Here is a 22,753-nt window from a genome sequence, read left to right on the forward strand (position 1 = left end):
ATTGTGGGAGAGAATTCTGAAGTTTAGCTGTGCATTGCATGAAGATGTGCTTTGTCTGGGAAGGAGGTTATTAGCACGTTGGTGGGGGTGGTATGTACAGTAAGGTTACCAGATGTCCCCGTTTCCTGGGGACAGTCCCTGGATTTACAAATCAGTCCCCACGCAAAATCCTATCATTCCTACTGAAGTTGAAAAGTGTCCCCGGATTCATTGAAAAAAATCTGATAACCTTAATGTACAGTAATTTGTGTCCTCATGTTGATCATTTATGTTGTGAACTGCCCTGTGATCTTCAAACAAATAATGCTTTATTTGGTCTTCCCTGAATCGTCCAACATTCAGCTTCATCAGACGTTCTCGTGTCCTAATATTTTCAAAGAAGCCTGTTCCCCTTTCGTGTCCTGTCTTATTTGTTTCCAGCGCCCTACTTTTCTTTTAAGTGCCAGATACTGCAACCTTTTTTCCTCCTATAGGAATTTCTCTTGTCCCTTGACCATTTCATCTGCCCCTTTCCTTAAACTTTTCGGGATTGCAAGCCTTTTTCTCATTCCTAGAAAATGCCACACCAAGAAGCATGTTTTTCTTAGTGATTTGCAACACGTGCAAGGAGGCTTTCGCTGGATTTCCCACATTCGTTTTTATGCACACCACGGCCAAGCCGCTCGCTCGCTCGTGCGCGCGCGCGCTCTTTATCAACAAAGCGTTTCTTCCTCCGCTTCGCAATATTCATCAGGCGGCTGCTGCCATGGTGACTGGCATCGGCTCAGCTGATGGCTTGAGGCAGATGCACCAATCCAGCGGTGAAGCACGGAATGATGCTGAACAAATCCGGCAGGTGATTGGGCAGTGGGTGCAGGGTGCTATTTTGAGGGGGCGTGGCAAAGATAGGAGGGTGAAGGAGGCGGGAGGGGAAGAGTGAGCCTCGAGCCCTCGGCGCTGGAGCGAACAAAAGCGTCCCTTGTTCGCGGGCGGCTGCACAGCAGCGGCGCAGGTAAGTGGGGGGAATCGGTTTCTGGAACCCGAAGCGAAATGGGATATTGGAGTGAATCGAGGTCTCGGTAGCGAAGCAAGCAGAAAATAAATAGTTTTGCATGCTATTAATAAAGCGGCGCCCGCCTTGGGTGGTTTTCCGGCGATGAGAAGGTGCACGTCGCGGTTGTTGGGAGTTAAAAAGAGCGGACAACAGGTTTCATATGCTCTAGTTATAAAAAAAAAGCGGAAATTGAATATGTTTCCTATAACGTCCCTTCGTTTTAACACTGGCACTAGGCATGAAGGGGGTCATTTTAGGCTCCTGTTAACGGTGGCCAGTTTTATCTCTAGGCTGCAATGGCTTGAATTCCATTTTATTTTCTTAAGTTTGCATCCTACCAATGTAGGGGGGGGGATTGTAGAGTTGAAGCAATAATGCCGTCTGCTCTTTAAAGAAAAGAAAGACCTTGTGTGTTTACCAAGCCAGAGTACATAACAGATTGGTATACCGGTAACTAAACAGAGCCCCCCTTTTTTCCTACCTTCTTTTGAACGGAGTTCAAAGTGTTCATCATCTGACTGGTTGACGACCTGTGCACCGAGATAAGCCTGCATATCGTGCAGATTGCTTAACGTCCTTGTGGATGAAACAGACCTCTAACATGTTCACTATTGTAGTCCTGGGAGGGGAGGCAGGACGGCATTCCGCTTGAGGCGCAGCTTCTGAGGCAGGCGAAAAATGCTATTGTTATACTTGCATCTACATAGCTTTCACCCCCATGCGGTTTAAAATTATGAACAACTGTGGGGGTGAGGCTTACTCTCAAGCAAGTTTTGGACCATGACCCTGGTTCAAGAATCCACCCTGTACTTAAATTTCCCCGAGCATCCTTGGGCTTGTCGTGCTCCCTGGGTTGTTGTACAGATAAAGGTGAATTCCGTAAATGTACTAAACTCTTTGGAAGAAGTGTGGGAATGAAATCCTCCCATTATGCAACAGTAATTCCCTCAAGGTGTATTGAAAGAAAACTAGCTAAATGGAAACTTACTCTCTTCTCCCCTCCCAATAAGTGAACAAGATTTCCTTGAGATAGGTAGAGTGTTTGGGGATATATATATATTAGTGGGACTTTTCTCTGCGAGTCCCTGGTCTGCAACTTACTGGATTTGGGGCATGTTTTGAAGTAGAATGTCAGTAGCATTGACTCTTACCTATTTATTTACATCAGTACCAGTAAAAGTTCCCAAGGAGGAAGGTGTCTTTTGAACAGTGGCTCTTTCTTAATCTCGGATGCTCCTTGTGGAGGAGAAGGGGAGAGAATGGGTAATTTTAGGGCAGGGGTAGGCAACCTAAGACCCTGGGGCCGGATGCGGCCCAATCGCCTTCTCAGTCTGGCCCGCGGACGGTCTGGGAATCAGCGTGTTTTTACATGAGTGGAATGTGTGCTTTTATTTAAAATGCATCTCTGGGTTATTTGTGGGGCATGGGAATTTGTTCTTTTTTTTTCTTTTCAAAATCTAGTCCTGTCCACCACATGGTCTGAGGGACGGTGGACCGGCCCACAGCTGAAAAAGGTTTCTGACCCCTGTTTTAGGTACCATTTTTGTCTTGAGAGTGACCTAGGAGCATAACAGTAGGAAAGGTCACACTCGTACTGCTCACTCTAAGGAGAAGGAATTGTAAAAGCCAATAAAGAGTACTTGAGTGTGTAATAAATGTGTGTCCTTGAGAAGATATCTGTGCTGGAAGCCCTGAGGCTCAGATAAAACTCCAAGGTTGGCATTCTCCACTGTATGTTAAAGATTGGACAAAAAGAAAATGAGATGTTCCTAACAATTGTACATTGGAGGTAGGCAATCTTATAATTTGTTTTTCAATGATGGCAGATCACTGGCCACTGTTCCTATATTATTCTATATAATAATGCTACCTAGAGCTTAGCAATAAATTACTTTTTTACACTACTGGTGGTATTGTGTACTGTATTCATGCTTGGACAAGATTAGATTTCTTTAAAATATTTTTTGCCATGTGCATTAATACTTGCTCCATTAAGTAACAATACATTGGTTTATGCAGTAGGGTGTTTCCTTTTCTTTACACTCAGGGCTGGTCTGAGCTCACCTTTTGAACTGTTCAAACCACACAAGTAAAACATAATCTACATCTGTTAAAACAACCTACTTTTGATATAGCTGTACTAAGTTGCCAGTTTCTTTCTTCTATGGTACCTGAGCTTTTAGGAATTAAGCAGTAGTCAAGCATTCAGCAGACACTAAGATCTAGAGAAGAAAATATTGTGCCTGTGGATTTTCTGCCTATCATAGACACAAGATTTCCTTGGTTTAATTCTGGTGCAAGTGAATTAGATCAGATAGCAATATAAAAATCTAGTTTAGTTTTGTCCACACATGGTGTGTGTGCAGGGGCCCAGATGCTTGCTGATACAGCAGATGGAATTGGTTGTTGGACAGAAGTAGAGATGCGTCATCAGTTTTCTTTTTTACTATCTATATGAGGATAAAGATGATTTGGGAGAGGAGCAACAGGTAATCTGCTTTATCCAGGGAGATTGCTTGTGTGTTGGATTGTACACTACAGATCAGGAGCATTGGTAGCTGCCACTTAGAAAGGTTTTGCCTCCTCCTGAGGCAAGCATTGGTTTAAGAGAGAGTACAAAAAGATGTTGAAATGGAAGTAGTTAGATACTTCTTGTTGGGATTAGGAAAGCAGGAGGCTATTGATTGCTGCAGTATTGGTGACTCTGGCAACTTGTAGTTGTATCCATCTATCTACAGGTCACTTGGGCTAAGGACTAAGTAGTTCTCCATTTGAAGATTATAAACCCTAATCTTATCTTGGCACTTTTGTGCCCAGCCCTCTATCCTTAGTTGCTTTAACCAGCAGAGTTTAGTAAGGGTATGATCCTCGAAGGCATTTAGCCTATGCCAGCATCTCAGATAGGCTAGATCAATTCTGGCTGCTAGTGAGGGAAGGCCCAACTCATTTCTGTGGTGGGTCTCCCGATGTTCTGCCAGGAAGTCCCAAAAATCAGCCTCATAAATTTATTTTGTAGGACCTCTATTTCAGATCTAACACCAATTCCCAAAATCTCAGCTCGGTAGAGCATTTGGGCAATGATTTTAGAGACAGTGATCTTAATAGCTAGGTTTATTAACTGGCCACCCTTTGAATGGAAGAACCTATATAGCTGCCCAGTAGTGACCAAATATTAGCTTAATTGCTTCCAGATGGTGTTTCCATTATGACTTTCCATCAATAAGTAATCCTAGATATTTAAATCTGGGTACTTGCTCAAGGGTGCAACAATCTAGAGTCCACCTGGACTTAGTAGTCCTCTTGCCAAATACAGTGACCTTGGTTTTATCATAGTTAATTTTTAGATGTTTGTTTTTACACAGCTGTCCAATTTAACCAGCACCCTCCTAAGTCCAATTTTATTCTGAGATAACAAAACTAAATCATTGGTGTAGAGCAGAATTGACAATTTACGATTTGCAAGGGTGGGGGCAGAAAAGGAGGAGGATTCCATATCAGGGATTAAATTATTTATATAGTAATTCAATAGGAAGGGTGCCAGTATACATCCTTGCTTGACACCTCTGTTAATTGTGATTCTTCTTCTTTGGCGATCACTTGTAGTTGAGTAAGATTGTCTTCCATAAACACAGTTTTAACAATGAGTCCTTAGGTGACTATGGAGGCCAATTCTGGATCCACATGTCCTTCCACAGTGGGGACATAGGTTTCTGGGCAGGAGTTGATCATGGTAAGGGTTTGCCAAGTGTGCCTTCCTCTTAGCGTGTTTCTCCCTTTCATTCTGAGTTTGAGCATCTTCAAAGCCCATGACACCTTTGGTAAAGGCTGTTCTTCAATTGGAGCGCTCACAGGCCAGTGTTTCCCAATTGTCGGTGTTTATACTACATTTTTTTATATTTGCCTTGAGAGAGTCTTTAAGCCTTTTTTGTTGACCACCAGCATTATGCTTTCTATTTTTAAGTTTGGAATAGAGTAGTTGCTTTGGAAGACCATAATCAGGCATCTGCACAACATGACCAGTCCAATGAACCTGATGTTGAAGAATCATTGCTTCGACACTGGTGATCTTTCCAGTACACTAGCATTAGTTTGCCTGTATTCCCAAGTGATATGTAAAAAATTTCAAAGACACCGTTGATGGAATCTTTCAAGGAGTTGGAGATGGCGTTTATAAATGGTCCACATTTCACAAGCATACAGTAAGGTTGGTAGTACAATAGCTTTGTAAAAAAGCATTTTGGTTTCCCTGCGAATGTCCTGGTCCTCAAACACTCTGCACATCGGGAGAAAGCTGCACTCACAGAGCTCAGGTGATGCTGGATTTTGGCATCAGTGTTGACCCTTATGGAAAGATTACTGCCCAGGCAGGAAAAGTGATCAACATTTTCCAACGTTACACCATTGAGTTGGATTTGTGGTGCTGCAGAGGGGTTGTTTTGTGCTTTTTGGAGCAGCACTTTGGTTTTTTGGATGTTGAGTGATAGGCCAAACTTTTCGTAAGCTTCTGCAAACATATTTAGGATGGTTGGGAGGTCATCTTCTGAGTGTGCACACACTACGTTGTCATCAGCATACTAAAGCTCTAGGATGAAAGGTACAGTAACCTTACTCTTTGCTTTCAGCCTGCTCAGATAAAAGAGCTTTCCATCTGTTTAATATATGTTTTCTACTCCCGAGGGGAGTTTCCCTTTGACAAAGTGTAGGATCATGGCAATGAAAATAATGAATAGAGTTGGGGCAATAATGCAACCCTGTTTAACACCTGATCTCAACGTGAATGGTTCATTTTGAGAGCCATTGTTATCTGCGATTGTGGCCATCATATTATCATGGAGGAGCCGAAGCATGTTCACAAATTTATCTGGGCAGCTGATTTTCAGAAGGTCATTCCACAGGGCATTACGATTCACAGTTTCGAAAGTCATAGTCAGGTCAATAAAAGCCGTATAAAAAGGCCGGTTTTGCTCTCTGCATTTTTCTTGAAGCTATTGAGAGGTGAAAATCATGTCCACTGTCCCCCTAGAGGGTCAAAAACCATTTTGGGATTTAGGAAGGGTCACCTCAGATATTGTTTGCTAAGATCCTTACAAAAATTTTGTCAGCCGCAGCTAATAAAGAGATGCCTTGACAGTTTGCGCAATCTGTTCTGTCACCTTTTTTTAAGAGATTGATTATTTTGGCATCCCTTAAGTCTGCTGGGATCTCCTCTCCCAGATTTTTTTCATGAGCTTGTGAAGTTGTGCAAGTTCATTTCCACCCACTTTGAAGACTTCAGGCAGGTATCCCATCAGGTGCGGTGGCTTTGTTGTTTTTCATTTGATTAACAGCTGTACACAACTTACCCAGATTTGGAGATACTGCAAGCTCATCTCTAATTTGTTTTTGTGGAATTTGTGAGAGGACCTCAGCAGCTACGGGGGAGTTGCAGTTAAGGAGATGCTGGTAATGTTCTTTCCAGCACAGTGCAATAGCTTCTTTATCTTTACAGTGGTACCTCGGGTTAAGAACTTAATTCGTTCTGGAGGTCCGTTCTTAACCTGAAACTGTTCTTAACCTGAAGCACCACTTTAGCTAAGGGGGCCTCCCGCTGCTGCCGCGCCACTGCTGCGCAATTTCTGTTCTCATCCTGAAGCAAAGTTCTTAACCCGAGGTACTATTTCTGGGTTCGTGGAGTCTGTAACCTGAAACGTCTGTAACCTGAAGCATGTGTAACCCGAGGTACCGCTGTATTTATATAGTAATTAAATAGGAAGGGTGCCCGTATACATCCTTGCTTAACACCCTCTATTACAGAAGTACCTTTTTTTGCAACCAGGATTTGCTCCGAAGCCCCGGTCGCTGGCAGAAAAGGACGCTGGACAAAGTGTCGCGTCTGCACACGTGTGCCAAACCCAGAAATAACCCATTCTGGTACTTCCGGGTTTGCCACAGACATTTGATGGAATGGGCACTCGACGAGGCGGACGCTAGACGATTTGGAATTAGCAGGGAGTTCAATCCTGCTGCTTTGCCTTGTGCCCCTGGTGGGAAGATTGCAGGAATATGCAGCCAATGCAGGATTTCACTCCTGCCCACCAATCAGCATCAGGAGTGATGTCAGTGACTGAACATGGTTTGAAGGAAATTGCCTCACACCCAGATTGAACCCCCTCTGCTCTAGAGCATGGACAAGTCCCTGTATCTGAAGTGATACAGAATTCAACCATAATTCTAATACTTTATTCTGTAAAATGTGTAGAATGACTCCAGAGCAAGACTAGAGGAAGCTGACATTGAAAATGTGCGCAAATATCGTTAAAGCAGACCTCAAACTAGTAGCAGTCAGCTGTGAGCCAGAAAGTCCCTGTATTTGCTATAGCAATGAATTATTTGGGGTAGTTTCATGCAAGTCACTCTCTCTTGACTTCAAACACAGCTAAACACTATGTAGAGGCTAAATATTTATTAGTCACAAGTTTTTTATATTTCACAACTTCTTTGCTGACTAAAAATTAGTTTGGCAGTTTACAAAACATAACTATCTGGACAGGGTTGTTTCTACTCTGTAAATAATGTACCAAGCGGAAACATGCATTTCTATGTTTGATCTTACATCATTTGTTTTGTAACCTTAAAAATTGGACAAAGAAAGAGGAAGTGAAGAGCACGCACTGTTGCTTATATTTTTAGACTTGTTTAAATGGGTCACACTAGATAGCTCAGTTGGTTAGGGTGTGGTCCTGCTAAACATCAAGGTTGCAGGTTCAGTCCAGCTGCATATTCTGCGATGCAGAAGGTTGGACTAGATGATTCCCAGGGTTCCTTTTAACTCTATGATTCTATGAAATGGAGAACTTTTTGTTTTTACAGTCAAGCAGTGTATAAATTTTATTAAATACATGCATAAGGCACCCGTTGCCCTTGCATTTCAGAACAGCTACTGCAGACAGAAAGAAACAAAATACAATGGAACCTCCGTTGTCAAACATCTCGGCTGCCAAACATTTCGGAAGCTGAACGCCGAAAACCTGGAAGTGAATGCTTCTGTTTTCGAACACGCCTCGGACGTCGAATGGCTTCCGAGGCACATTTCTCCATTTTCTCCATTCACCTTGCTGACAGCCCTTTGATCTTCAGTTTTCGAACATTTCGGAAGTTGGAACGGACTTCCGGAACAGATTCCGGAACAGAAAACTGAGGTCCCACTGTACAGTGGTACCTCGGGTTACATACGCTTCAGGTTACATACGCTTCAGGTTACAGACTCCGCTAACCCAGAAATAGTACCTCAGGTTAAGAACTTTGCTTCAGGATGAGAACAGAAATTGCGCAGCAGTGGCGCGGCGGCAGCAGGAGGCCCCATTAGCTAAAGTGGTCTTCAGGTTAAGAACAGTTTCAGGTTAAGAATGGACATCCAGAACGAATTAAGTTCTTAACCCGAGGTACCACTGTACTGTACTGGAAACCACAGGAAGAGAGAGGGTTCTTGTACTCCAAACCTGCTTGCTGGTTTCCTATAGGCCACTGTTCAGCCACTGTAAGAACCGGATCCTAGACTAGATGGGATGTTGGCCTTCTCAAACAAAAATGGAGGGGAAATAATGTTAGTTAATTATCACACTGAAGTGACCCATCCCTTTCAATAATGAGATTTTTTGAGATAATTCAAATATTTATTTAAGAATATCAGATTGGTTTTGTATTAAGATACAGTAGGAATCTTGAAAGGTTTCTATAACAGGATGTGTTACATTGTATGGTATTCTTTGCTGATATTTGTATTATCATTTGGAGTTCATATAGCACATGTAATGTTTATATTAGTTGGATAATATATTTAATTAATAAATAAAAACAACCAGACACTTTTTGATGGTGTTATGGAAGAGGGCCATTTTTAAAATTTTGCCTCACGTCCTTCCCTTGGGCTGGAACTTACATAACCTTGTATATAATATAACCTTATATATTGATCTTATATATCCCAGTTATAATGAAGATTCCCTGACACTTTCTGGGGCAGCCAAGTCAGATGGGGAGCATGTAAATAATAAATTATTATTCTATTAGCTCTCGCAACTGAAAGTTTTATAGTAGGCATGGGAACCTTTTTTAGCCTGAGGCTTGTGTCAGATGAATCCAGAGATGAAACAGGGCAAGAGCAACAGATGTGTCTCCTACTTTTTACAGTGACTCATTCCAGCTGTACAAAAACTGGCACATTTACACATTCACAAACAGGTATTTCTTCAACCAGGCAAGCAAGAGGGATTATTGTTGTTGAAGAGCACATTCTAGTCAGGCAAAACCATTCTGTGTTCCTGAGTAAAGTCTGGGAAGTGCTAGATGGACTTGGAGGTTTCCTACCTGTTAGACAGCTTTCAGAGCCAGGTTTTGACAGACCTTCGTGGGAAGAGCATACTGAATGCCTTGCTGTTCAAAACACGCAACATAGATGATATTAATAACACAGTCAGTTTATGATGGTGCTGGAAGTTTCAGAATAAAGGGTGTGGTTTTAGAGGTGTGTTGATTCTTAATTATGAAGAGGTTTGTAGATTAACACCCAGTGCCTCAATCTTCCCTGTAAACAATTGGGAGCCAGTGCAGATTTTGCAGCCCTGGTTTAACACACTGTGTACCATCCCAGCAAGGTAATGTTGTGCCTGCGCTAACTGAAGCTTTGGAACCTGGGAAGACTAGCACCACATCCCCTATCCTATATTATTTTAAAAATGACCAGGCTGCGTTCATTTTGTTCGGAGACCACCTGATCTCAAAACAGTAGTTTAGAGTGAAGCCGATCACCTCAATGACGTCGCAAGTAATATATGCACTGGAGTCCAATCAATGAGATCCAAAATAATTGTGAAAAGGTGGCCTTTGGGAGAGAAGCTCATTGTTCACCAGTAAAGGGGGTAATAAAATTACCCTCTTGAAGTTAGCAGTCCTAGATAATTTAAGTTACTAAAGTCTAAACTCTTTATACACGAGGGAAAAAAACGAGAGAAGGTTGAATTCAGTATTTAAAAATTCACATGAAAACAGTTTGTTATAAAATGGAGGTTTTAAGGGCTTTTTTTCATTTTTATGCACCTTTCAGGAAGCTTTTTTTGTACCACTCGTTATTAACTGCATTCATTTTTGGCATTAAGACCTCTTTTTGTAAGGATGTTTTTGGTCAGTTGGGTCAACTTTTAATTCATAAGCTGTTGTCTTGCTTTGGCTTAAGAAATACGTAAAGAAAAGAAGTAAAGACAAAAAGTGTCTATAAACCTGTGTGCACCATTATTTTATTTGAAATTTTCCTTCTTTAACTACTATCAGCTGTAGCCAACAAGCCACAGATAGAGGAAGACTTGATTTGAAGATGGAAGCCTGTTATGTGTGCATAATCCATTTGGGTTGTAGCAATTGGCCTAGTGGGAAACTGTAAGGTACTTTTATTTCCTTGGAGCTTGCGTGGGTAAATTTATTGTTATTATTTGCATTCATATCCCATCTTTTCCTCCAAGATAGTCAAGGTGGTGTACATGGTTCTCCCCGCTTTATTCACCACAATCCTGTGAGGCTGAGAGGCGGTGACTTGCTCAAGATCACCCAATGAGTGTCTTGGCTGAGTGGAGATTCGAACCCTGGTCTCCCAGGTCATAGTCTGACACTCCAATCACTGTACCACACTGGTGGAAACCTAGTATTTTCACTTTTATATGTGGAAGTCTTTTTTAAGAGCAAAGACTGCAGAATTGTTCATGGTGAGTTCCAGCATCTCTTTTTCTAGAAAAATAGCACTGCTTGGAACTATATTGTGTTGGGCAGGTTAAGGTTTGTTTAGCAGTGACAGCCTCAATAAACCATTAAATGGCAGACTTGGAAATATGTAGTATACAATGGTACAGTGTAGTACAAGCTTGGGCTTGTTTATCTGTACTTTAGAGCTTTGTTTTCTGCATTTGTATGCGAGGACCTTTTTGTTAAAAGGTCACTGATTTTGTTAAAGGCAAAGGGAGCCTTGCATTTTGTAGCTGTCAAAACTGTGTGATGCAGCAGTGAGCCAGAACAATGCAAACATAGTGGCATAATCCTGAGTATTGTAAAAGCTGTTTGGAATGACAGCAGTGGATGTAGTCGTCGTCTTTTTCTTTGGCGATCACTCGTAGCCGAGTAAGATTGTCTTCCATAAACACGGTTTTAACAATGAATCTGTAAGTGACTGTGGAGACCAATTCTGGATCCACACATCCTTCCCCAGTGGGGACATTGGTTTCAGGACGAGAGTCGATCACAGTGTGGATTTGCCAAGCGTGCCTTCCTCTTAGCACGTTTCTCCCTTGCATCCTGAGTTTGAGTGTCTTTAAAGCCTGTGACATCTTTGGTAAAGGCTGTTCTCCAACTGGAGTGGATATAGTAGGCCTCTGCAAAACAGCTGTGGGCTAGGCCCAGGGCTTCCAAAACGATTAGTGGCAGAAGTACTGCAGGGACTCTCCAGGCTGCTGCTTGGGTCTGATCCTATCCATTTTGGTTCCACGTTTATGATCTCTAGCACACATACAAATGCAGGAAGCTGTGCCTCGTCTGAGAGATCCCCTGCAGCTTGCTGCTGTGTTCTTCTGGCCTCTTTCATGTTGGCCAAATTTTGCCAGTTCCTCTCCCCCACCCTCCACAGCTCTCCACATCCCCTCCTGCACAATGTTTGAGATTTTCAGGGAGTTCTGAGGGCTTCAGTATGTGGGGAAGGCCTGTCGTGCAAGCAGAACGCTACTCAGCCTTCTCTGAATCCTAAACATGGCAGTGTGTGTAGGATATTCTCATAGACGTGCCTCTTAAGAAATTCCATATGGGCATGAGGAGAGCCTAGCCCAGGGGTGCAGAACTTGTTAGGCTGGACCTGATCTTGATCAGGGGGCCCCCACCTGTCAAAACCCCTTTCGCTCTGGAGTGAGATCCGGCTGAAGGGGGAGAGAAGTCTTAAGCCCAAACTTGCGGTGATTTTAAAGAAGGAGCAGGAGATTTGCAAAGGACTTTGCTAGCCTTTGGGAGACCCACCCCACCCCAGCTTTAAGATTACCAGCACCTAATGTTGTGGGAAGTGCCAGGAAAAGGCCTGCAAAAAAATCCAATGCTTGGGAACTCTGGTGGCTTATTTATGTTGTATTGATATAACATGAAATTCATGCTTTGTAGACAAATGCTAACTATTATTTCCCCCTGCAAATAAGATAGCAAACTCTGATTTGCCATAGTCAAGCAGAAGAAGTTAGTGCAAGTCACAGAATTTCGGGCAGGGGTGTGTTATTGTTTTGCACTCAACAGTTTATGAATTTCCTATCGTCTCTCCCTGTAGGTTCCAATGGCTGCCGGTCGGCAAACACAGTTTTCTGAAGGAGGAAAAAGTAAATCCGTAATGAATGGAGCTGGAACCTCTCAAGGACAATGGGGGAGGGCCTGGTAAGAGAATCCTGCCCTAACATAGTTTTAGGTGCTATATAAAAAATGCTTCCAGTACTGCAACATGAAGAAGTGTCAGATCATAAGGCTGGAAGGCTGTGTTTTAGAGGTGATGTAGGTCCAACCCATTCTCCAGAGCAAATTACGGCTCCACTTCAGATTAATGTCTTCATTTCCTTTTAGATGCATTGTTTTATGTGTATCAAAAGTTATCTGTGTACCAAAGAAAGCAAGAAATTGACTCAAAAGCCTCTTTTGGAAACCTGTTGGGAGACATCCTCTCTAACTGGTATAGTTTGAGATAGTCTGGAAGCTGAGAATACAATTAAAATTTTCAGAAGTTGCCACACTTGAGGCAGTGTTGGATTTTTATGTATGAATGCAATCCTCATGATTAAGGCATTCAACAGATTATTGATCTTCCTGTACTGGAAGTTTTTAGAACATGGATGGGCAACCTTTTTGTATGCGGGGGGCACATTCCCTCAGGGATAATTGCTCGGGGGGGGTATTAATATGCCAGCAGTGACCAGGGCCAGAATGGGAGGGCAGAGCAGGGACACCCCCATCTCTCTCTTTCTCCTCATGCAGAAGGATTGTGGGGAGAGAAGCAGATTCCTCTTTCCAGAGGCCTGAACTCATTGCTTGCAGAGGGCTTTTGGACCTTACACTGAGGGCTGCATGTGGCCTTAGGTTACCTAGGCCCGTGTTAGAGGGGTTATCTATTATATGAGTTGGATCCCGAGCAGGAAGGTCAGGGAGGTGTCTTGTGCTAAGTTAGGTTCATTGATTACATGGGTTAATTGTTGGGATGCAGCCAAGGAATTGGCGGCAATTGGCAGGCCTCCAGCAGGCCCCAGCCCACCAGCCAGTGTGCCAGGCAATCTCCAGACCTTGGATCAGCATGAAACTGTGACCCTAGCTTCAAAAGCCTTCAGAAGCTGGGCACACACACTCAGCAGAGTAAAACGCTGCACAACAGAAGTGGCATGGAGAGGCTGTGTTGAGCATATTTACAAGCAGTTTTTCCAGCATACATCAGGACGAAAGGAAAACATGTCTTCTCCCCTTCATGTCCAAAGCAAGACAGCAAAACAAAAGCTATACACAAACGGAAGTTCCCAGCAAGCTGTGCTGGACTGTAAACAGACATGTGACACACAACAGTCTCATGCCTGTCCCTTAAGGTGGAACGGAATATTCTAACAGTAATATGCAGATGTTTATGAACAAGAAACAGAAAGGTACCCCTAGTAGGGTTATTTGGAGTTGCAGATCTGGGATCAATGCCAAAATAAATATGGTGGGAGCAGGCCCATTTCTAGAAGTAAAGAGAAAATAGATGGGGGATGCTGAACCTTCCCCCAAATATGTCATTTACCTCCTTGAAATTTGTCCCTTGCTATGGCTTTTCAGAGGATGCAAATGCTGGAAGTGAGCCTAGGTGAAATAAGTTGATATGGGTGTGTGTAGGTTGGCTGGTTTTGCAAATTCTACTGTCATCCTTGAGACCCCGAGCACTGCACAATAAACAAATTATTTATCTCTGTGTCTAAATCAGGCCATAATCAAAGCAGCAGCATCTTGCAACTATTTGGTTTCTTGTTTCTCTTACGTTTCAGGAAAGTCGACTGGTTTTCCTTGGCGTGTGTCATCTTTCTACTCCTATTTGCACCCTTCATTGTATATTATTTCATAATGTCATGTGATCAGTACAGTTGTTCTCTAACTAAGCCAGCCATTGACTTGGTGACGGGGAAAGCCAGTCTCTTGGATATCTGGCACAAGACACCACCATTGACTTGGAAAGCTGCGACCCTCTATGCTTCTTGGGTAATCTTCCAGGTATGTGCCTTGAGGCTTCTCTGTTAGAATCCAATAGGGCATAAGTAAGGCAGTCTCAGGTATGTGATCAAAACTGAGCTTTTCTGACTACAAAACAGTATTTTATTGGTAGAATCAAAGCTCACACATGAAACTAGGGAATATAGACTGTCCATTATTATCCTGTGAATGATATTGGCAACAACCCAAGACTCTGGGATTCAGCATTCTGTCACCACCCGATTTGCATCAGCTGTTAAGACCCCTGGCTTTCTGGACCTGTGTGTGATAATTTTACTGCTGACCCGTTTTCATTTGTATTGCTGTTTCCAGTACTGTCCTCCCACTCATGTTCTACATACATACACACACCAAATACAATTACTGAGTCATTAGAAAGACTGTAGGTACATAAGAATTTACACAGGGAGAAGAAATGTAGATAACGTAGAATAATGCCTGAAACTGCAGGGAGTAGAAATTATCAAGGTGGGATTTGGAAGAAAAAACACAACTGTCAGAAATAAGAGCATTGAGAACACGAGCCAAAATTACCCATCCTTCATAACTACCTGACAGTTCAGAAATCATTTAACATTTTTATAATGAAGATTCCTGCATTGTAGGCGGGTTAACTAGATGACCCTCAGGGTCCCTTCTGACTCTACAATTGATTCTAAGATGCTTCTGACAAATTAATTTTTGTTACAGGTATTTTTGTACATGCTTCCTGACTTTTGTCACAAATTTCTTCCTTATTTTCGAGGAGGAGTGCATGAAGGGGCTGTCACACCCGCTGGTAAGCTCATTTTTGCCAATACTTTTTCTTCACAAGGCTTTTTAGCATCACCAAGAAATATGGGTCAGGGAACAATGATGGCATGGGCTACTCTTGTTGTTCCATGTGCAGAGACCTAAAAAGGCAAACTCAACCCACTAAGTGTGTTGCTTTTGTGATGCAGGAGAAAAGGCATTGTTTACAACTAAACCCCAAAGGAATTCTTAGAATGTGGGATCTGTGTCTTTCAGCTGCTTAGATTTTGCCCCTCGGAGGGTTGTATGAAGTCAGTATGGGGTAGTGGTTAGAGTTGTTGTGAGGATAAAGGGGGGGGCGGCGGCAAAGAACCATGTCTATCACCTTGAACTCCTTGCAGGAAAGTTGGGAAAGTTGCAATCAATCAATTTCTACAGTGAAGTGTATACATGCTTGGGCATGCTTCATTGTACTATAGAAACCCTTTTGACTCTGCAAAAGTGATTCACATGCAACAGGCCTCCAGCTCAATGCCAACTGATCCCAGAAAGCTTGACAGCAGAAAATCTACGAAGTGCTAAAGCAGCGGCAGGGAGCCCTAGGTCTACATTACCTCAAGGGTAACCTTCAAAGAGGCCAAATTCCAGTGATGGGGGTAGGGCCAGAAGCAAAACGTGGGTGGGTTCCTAGGCAAAATATGGTTTGAGCAATAGGTGTCGCTTACCTTTGTGAGGCAGGCTACATTCCAACCACACAAAAATGTGATGTTGCTACACAAACACACCCTTTGTTCGCATACATCCTACATCCAGGCAAGCGAGAGGCAGTATCATAGTTCAAAGGCATGCTCCAGACAGGAAGGATTGTGGTCTAGGGTGTCCCATGGGCCAGATGCAGAGACCAGAGGACCACGTTCGGCCTGTGGGTTTGAGGTCTGTGTCAAAAGCTCAATTACAAGGTCCCCGATAAAAATGCAAGTAGCATTCCACAAAGCTAACAAGACATCCATCACTTGGGAAACGTTTTCTCTTCATCAAGGTCATCCTAATATTGGCTGAATTTCCGAGAGCATCCTAATGTCAAATTAAGGATTGAGAACTAAACCAATGCATATCACAGACAAGGAATGTAACCTAAGAACATCTCTGCTGGATATATCCAATCCAGCATCCTGTTTGCAAAAACAGCCAGGCACATGCTTCCAGGAAGTTCACAAGCAGGACATGAGAAACACGGGATTCCTGTTTCTTTATGTGTTTGTTAAACATGGAAGTTCCATTTGGCTATCCTGGCTAATAGTAGTTGATACTCAATTTTACAGAAAATAGGTTTTATGGCTGATGCTTTGTTTAGCATTTGATTGTCAAGCGTTCACCATTCTGAGAACTCTTGCGAAAGGGCAGTCTACAAATACATCTGGGTACACAGTTGCCCATGTTGTACTATTGGAACAGGTTGGGATAGTGGGTGATTTTTAAAATGTTCCACTACATTCAAAGCAGATTCATAAAAATAGACTGGGTAGGATGAGCTGGTTCCTCCCCACTCCAAAACTCTATGCTATGAAGACTTGCATCACTTTATGAAAACAGGGTACAGAACTGCAAAGTTCACAACCACTGGATATCACACTGACTTCCCTACCTCTTTGTCAAGTGCCATCACTAAACTGGACCATGCAACTCTCTTCCCTTTCAGGCGCAGTACTCAAATATGAGGTCAATGGACTTCAAGCCTGGCTTATCACGCACATACTCTGGTTTGCAAATGCTTACCACTTCCACTGGTTCTCGCCCACCATCATTTTTGACAACTGGATTCCTCTCTTGTGGTGTGCAAATATCCTGGGCTATGCCGTTTCCATATTTGTGATGATAAAAGCCTACTATTTCCCCACTAATGCAGAAGATCGGTATGTTGGCATTGCATATATTACTACATCTATGGTTCCAGTTACAGATAGGTAGCCGTGTTGGTCTGCCATAGTCAAAAATAAAAAAATTCCTTCCAGTAGCACCTTAAAGACCAACTAAGTTAGTTCTTGGTATGAGCTTTTGTGTGCATGCACACTTCTTCAGATACACATCTATGGTGTTTGCACATTTGATCAGCATTTTTCATTCTGATAAATAAAACAAATCAATCCAGTAGCACCCTACTTTTGCTTTCCCACTTGACATCCTAGATGCAGGAATCTAATATTTGTCCGTTATAGCATACAACCATGTAAACTCATTAGACTAGTCAGTAAGTACAGTGGTACCTCAGGTTACATACGCTTCAGGTTACAGACTCTGCTAACCCAGAAATAGTACCTCGGGTTAAGAACTTTGCTTCAGGATGAGAACAGAAATCGTGCTCCGGCGGCAGCGGGAGGCCCCATTAGCTAAAGTAGTGCTTCAGGTTAAGAACAGTTTCAGGTTAAGAATGGACCTCCGGAACGATTTTAGTACTTAACGTGAGGTACCACTGTAATTAAGGGATGCAGGTGGTGCTGTGGGTTGATCCACAGAGCCTAGGACTTGCCGATCAGAAGGCCGCGGTTCGAATCCTTGCGATGGGGTGAGCGCCCGTTGCTCGGTCCCTGCTCCTGCCAACCTAGCAGTTCGAAAGCACATCAAAGTGCAAGTAGATTAAAAGGTACCACTCTGGCGGGAAGGTTAACGGCGTTTCCATGCGCTGCTCTGGTTTGCCAGAAGCTGCTTAGTCATGCTAGCCACATGACTCAGAAGCTGTACGCCGGCTCCCTTGGCCAATAAAGCGAGATGAGCGCCGCAACCCGAGTCGGTCATGACTGGACCTAATGGTTAGGGGCCTCTTTACCTTTACCTTTTACCACTGTAATTATGTGCCTTTTAAAAGAATTTTCTCTATATCATGTTTTGAAATTGATTTTAGATTAATCTTTTTAATTTTTTGTATCTGTTTTAAACAATTTTAGCAAATTCACTGGTAACTTCTTCTACGACTTCATGATGGGGATTGAATTTAATCCTCGTTTAGGAAAGTGGTTTGATTTCAAACTGTTCTTCAATGGCCGCCCAGGCATTGTAGCATGGACTCTGATCAACCTCTCTTATGCAGCGAAACAACAAGAATTATATGGACAAGTAACTAACTCAATGATACTTGTCAATGTCCTCCAGGTAAGCCAAGACCTTGTTAAATGCCAAGTGAATGTTAATGCTCTGAATATATAAACTGATGGAATTTAGGATCTAATAGGTGCTCCATATATCTAGCTTCATCCCCTTGCTCCTGCTTACATTTATATCCCAACTTTCTTCCATCATGGAACTCAAGGTAGCGTACATGTGATTCCCAGTCACTCATCCAGGTGCTGAGCAGAACAAGATCTGCTTTACTTCAGCAAAGTGGTGACCTCATGTGCCTTCAGGCTAAAACTTGTAGCCCATAATCAGTATAAGTTAATGAGTTCTGATCTTAGTGTGGTAAAGGATTATGGCTCACATAAGTGTGCATGTGTGTGCCCGTCAAGTTTAGGGGCTAGCTATACTTTCAAATATTGGAAGTTTGATTCTCTGAAGTGTAGAGTGCCTAAAACTGCATTTTTGTCTCAAATAAGAGAAAATTTGTAAGATGAGGCTCAGCAGAAGCAATCAAAAGAAGCCTGATGTGACTATACTGCCAAAATCTAGCGATTTAAGCATTTACATTTTCAAGGAAGGATTTCACAGTTGTCCATCTATGGCTAGCCCTAGTGATCTCTGTTGTGTTCTTTTTCAGGGTATATATGTTTTGGATTTTTTCTGGAATGAAGCCTGGTATTTGAAAACGATGGACATCTGTCATGATCATTTTGGATGGTACCTGGGCTGGGGAGACACTGTTTGGCTTCCTTATCTCTATACACTGCAGGTATTTTCATATGTTCATGATGTGAAATTCATTAATCCCTAGAAACAGTAGTAACAACAGTGGCATTATTAGCTGCTACAGTAAAGGTCCTGTTCAATTTTATTGACTGCTTTGGACACATGCTGTGGCTCCTGACATCCCAAACCAAATACATTTACCGTATTTTTCGCCCCATAAGACGCACTTTTCCCCCTCCAAAAATGAAGGGGAAATCGGGGTGCGTCTTATGGGGCGAATGCCTGCAAGCCTCGCGCGCCCGGCAGGAGGTCCCACCGGGTGCGCGAGGCTTGGGGCAGCAGCCTGTAGCCTGAAGCACAGGGAGCCCTCCGGAGGGCTTCCCCTGCTTCGGGCGAGTGTCAGCAAGCCTCGCGCTCCCGGCAGGAGGTCCCACCGGGTGCGCGAGGCTTGGGGCGGCAGCGGACTGCTTGTGCGCACCTAGAAGCTTGGGGCGCGCTGAGCTCAGCACGCCCCAAGCTCCTGGTGTAGCGCAGCGATCCGCTAGCCCTGGGAGAGCCCCGCGGCTCTCCCAGGGCTAGCGGACTGCTTGCCGGCACGCAGAAGCTTGGGGCGCACTGACCTCAGCTCGCCCCAAGCTTCTGGATTAGCGCAGGGGTCCGCTAGCCCTGGGAGAGGCGCCCGGCTCTCCAACGCTAGCGGAGACCTTGCCGGCACGCAGAAGCTTGGGGCGGGCTGAGCTCCGCACGCCCCAAGCTCCTGGTGTAGCGCAGCGCACCTGGGGGGGGGAATAATTTTTCCCCCCTTTATTTCCCCCCAAAAAAACTAGGTGCGTCTTATGGGCCGGTGCGTCTTATGGGGCGAAAAATACGGTATATCCTGCCCCTTTTTTCCCCCCTAAGAAGCAGGATACAAGTGGTCTCCTTCCACCCCATTTTATCCTTGCAGCAACCCTGTGAGGAAGATTTTGCTGAGAGGTAGTGATTGATCCAAACTCACCCAGAGAGTTGATGACGGAGTGAAGATTTGAACCCAGATCTCCCCAGTCCTCATCCAGCAGTCTGAACACTACACCATATTGGCTCTCATTATAACAAAGCGAGTGACTGCAGGGTCATCTATCTGTGTTATAGAGTATTCATCATAAGAGCAGCCCCCCCCCCCCCCGGCTGGCAACAGCTTCATTCTCTAGTATGGGCTCCTCTAACGAAAGCAGACAGGTACCAATTCTATATAAACATTTGCTTATGGGGTATGTTTCTCTCTCCTTCTTTAGGGATTATACTTGGTCTACCACCCTGTCCATCTGGCTACAAGCAGTGCAATTGGGATTCTACTATTTGGTTTAGTGGGCTACTATATCTTTAGAATGACCAATCATCAGAAAGATCTCTTTCGTCGTACAGATGGCAACTGTAAAATCTGGGGCAGGAAGCCCAAGTACATTGAATGCTCCTATACGTCAACGGATGGGATCAAACACCACACCAAGTTGTTGACATCCGGCTTCTGGGGAGTGGCACGCCATTTTAACTATACAGGCGACTTGATGGGCTCCCTGGCATACTGTCTATGTTGTGGTTTTGAACACATTCTGCCTTACTTCTACATAATTTATATGACCATTCTTCTGGTTCACCGTTGCGTCCGGGATGAACACCGATGCTCCAGCAAGTATGGCAACAATTGGAAGAAGTATACTGATGCAGTACCTTACCGGCTAATTCCTGGGCTCTTTTAAATGCTTGATTTCTCGACTTCAAAAGGTTTATGAACAGTTATCTTTTCAGTGCAGCAAGTTTTGAGGATCTAAAAAGCAGCACCTTTTTAGCGCACCTGATGAGACACGATTCTATTATCTGTTAAGGTCATTGTGCCACTAAAATGATCTAACTTTTTTAAAGGTGTGGATTTTGTTTTGTTTTTTAAGAGTTCTCTGTCCTTGACCAACAAAGCTTCAGATTAAAAAGTTGAATCTTGAGGTGCATTCGGATTGACACCTTGGACACACACAGATTCCAAAGTGTGTACAGGGACAGGAATACATACACAAGCCCTGCCACCAGTGTCCTCGTGGATCTTTCCCCTGCCTGTCCTACCTGTCCTCATGTTGTGTGAGGAAGGTCTTGCATCTGCTTGAAAGTGCCTAACTAACTGCACATGATGGAAGATGTTTCTTCTCAACTTCACATGTTCAACTTCACAGAAGTAGAAGCCACCTGCAGACTTCCATTGGGCAACACAAGGGAGGTCCAGAATGGGGTGGTGGGCAAGATGCTCGTGAGAACTTTGGGGACAAGGTTTGCTTGTGTGCTGGCCACAAGGATGCTAGGGGGAGGGATTGAATGCACATCCATGCGTCCATCTACACTTGGAACATTTGTGTGTGAACATGCCTCTGGTTGTAACTGAATCTACAATGCTACTTCACTCTGGGACACAACCCACAGGCAAATGACTGGCCCTTTAAAACTTCTATTCATTCCCCTGTGGTTTGAAGAGTGGTGATTCTTGATAGCTTCAATCGGAGTTTGATTGTTCAGGTCCAGTTACAATATCATTTGATATCTGGTCTTCAGATAGGCTTATTGTAACTACATCAGAGATTCTGGAGGAGTAGTTAAGCTCTAAATGCATACTGGATAACGAAGGGACATGATTCTAAAACATGACAGCTGGGTTGGTAGAAGGTCTCTTATCAGTTCTGTTAATTGTGATAAAAATCACATTCTAGAAATGTGTTGGAATACTGCCCTCACTAATTATCATAGATGTTTTCTGCATACAAGTTCACCCTCTTATGGGAATGCATATATTTTAAGTGGGAATAGCAACACTTTTGCCTACCTTTTTCAAAATTGCATACTAGATGCAGATAGTTTACCACTTTGAGAACTAAGTTCCTGTTTGACAAGGAACCACCTAGCCTAAACTTCATATGCAGTCTTTCCAGCAACACCTCTTGAGTATACAGCTGAATGTTAGGGTGAGGAAGACTAGCTGGTGATGGACATCAAGGCTTTACCCTATAGTTAAATGCAAAACTCTCTTGCCTGGCCCTAGATGGCTTTGATGCTTTCTGTTTACTGTGAAAACAGTGCTGGAATAGTGTCTTCACAAAATCAAATTCAAAGGTGAAGAAAGAAGGCAGAGTATTCTTCCCATTCATGCATTAAGTGACAGAATGTAAAAATAAAGCGGAGTGTTTTCTTCTGTCCTGTCTTTTTAAATCTGCTCCTACCCAGCTATAGTGCCACGGAATTAAAGTTGCTTTATTTGCTTGCTTACCACATTTTTCACATGCAAGAATATATTTTTCGTAATTAGGAAAGCATAATTTTCACGTATGTACATAGCATAATAACAACAGTGGCTCACCAAGTCCACTGACAGATGGACAGATTGGAAACTATCGGTCTGCTATGTAGAAATCAAGCATGTTTTTAATAAAAGGATCACCTTGATCTTCCAAAATGTTATCTTTTCCAGAACAGAATATCTTTATTGTTATAAATACAATACACTTCCCTGTGATTCATGAATAGTCTAAGCCCCAAGCACATTCAACTGATTTGTGTTGGGATATTGGGTTGGATTCCACAAGCATAAGGCCTCTTCCCTGTATGCATGGACTTTTCTGAATTTAGTGCCAGTAAGTTTATGTAAGCACAGAGAATGCAAATCCAATAGTTTGCTTGTATAGGTAGAAGCAAAGCATTGTGCAGTATCTTACACAAGGTCTTACATGGTGAATGATGTGGAAACCAGATTTTTCATGTGGCATGCTTTGAAGCACACAAATGTACCATGCGTTATTCACAGTATTGCAGGTGCAGCTGGTGGCGCTCACGAGATGTTGTCATACTACAACACCCATCATC

General features: G+C 43.3%; 1 protein-coding gene across 1 annotated transcript; it reads left to right on the forward strand.

Annotated features, from left to right (window-relative positions):
• Positions 1-884: 884 nt before the first annotated feature.
• Positions 885-22,348, forward strand: DHCR7 (7-dehydrocholesterol reductase). Its single transcript, XM_082225610.1, has 8 exons — positions 885-991; positions 12,357-12,460; positions 14,083-14,305; positions 14,996-15,083; positions 16,737-16,950; positions 17,980-18,184; positions 18,786-18,917; positions 20,149-22,348. Exons 2-8 carry the CDS (start codon positions 12,363-12,365, stop codon positions 20,611-20,613), a joined length of 1,425 nt encoding a protein of 474 aa, XP_082081736.1. The 5' UTR covers positions 885-991; positions 12,357-12,362; the 3' UTR covers positions 20,614-22,348.
• Positions 22,349-22,753: the final 405 nt, after the last annotated feature.

The sequence above is a fragment of the Podarcis vaucheri genome (assembly GCF_965113315.1).
Source record: "Podarcis vaucheri genome assembly, chromosome: 1".
Taxonomy (NCBI): Eukaryota; Metazoa; Chordata; class Lepidosauria; order Squamata; family Lacertidae; genus Podarcis; species Podarcis vaucheri.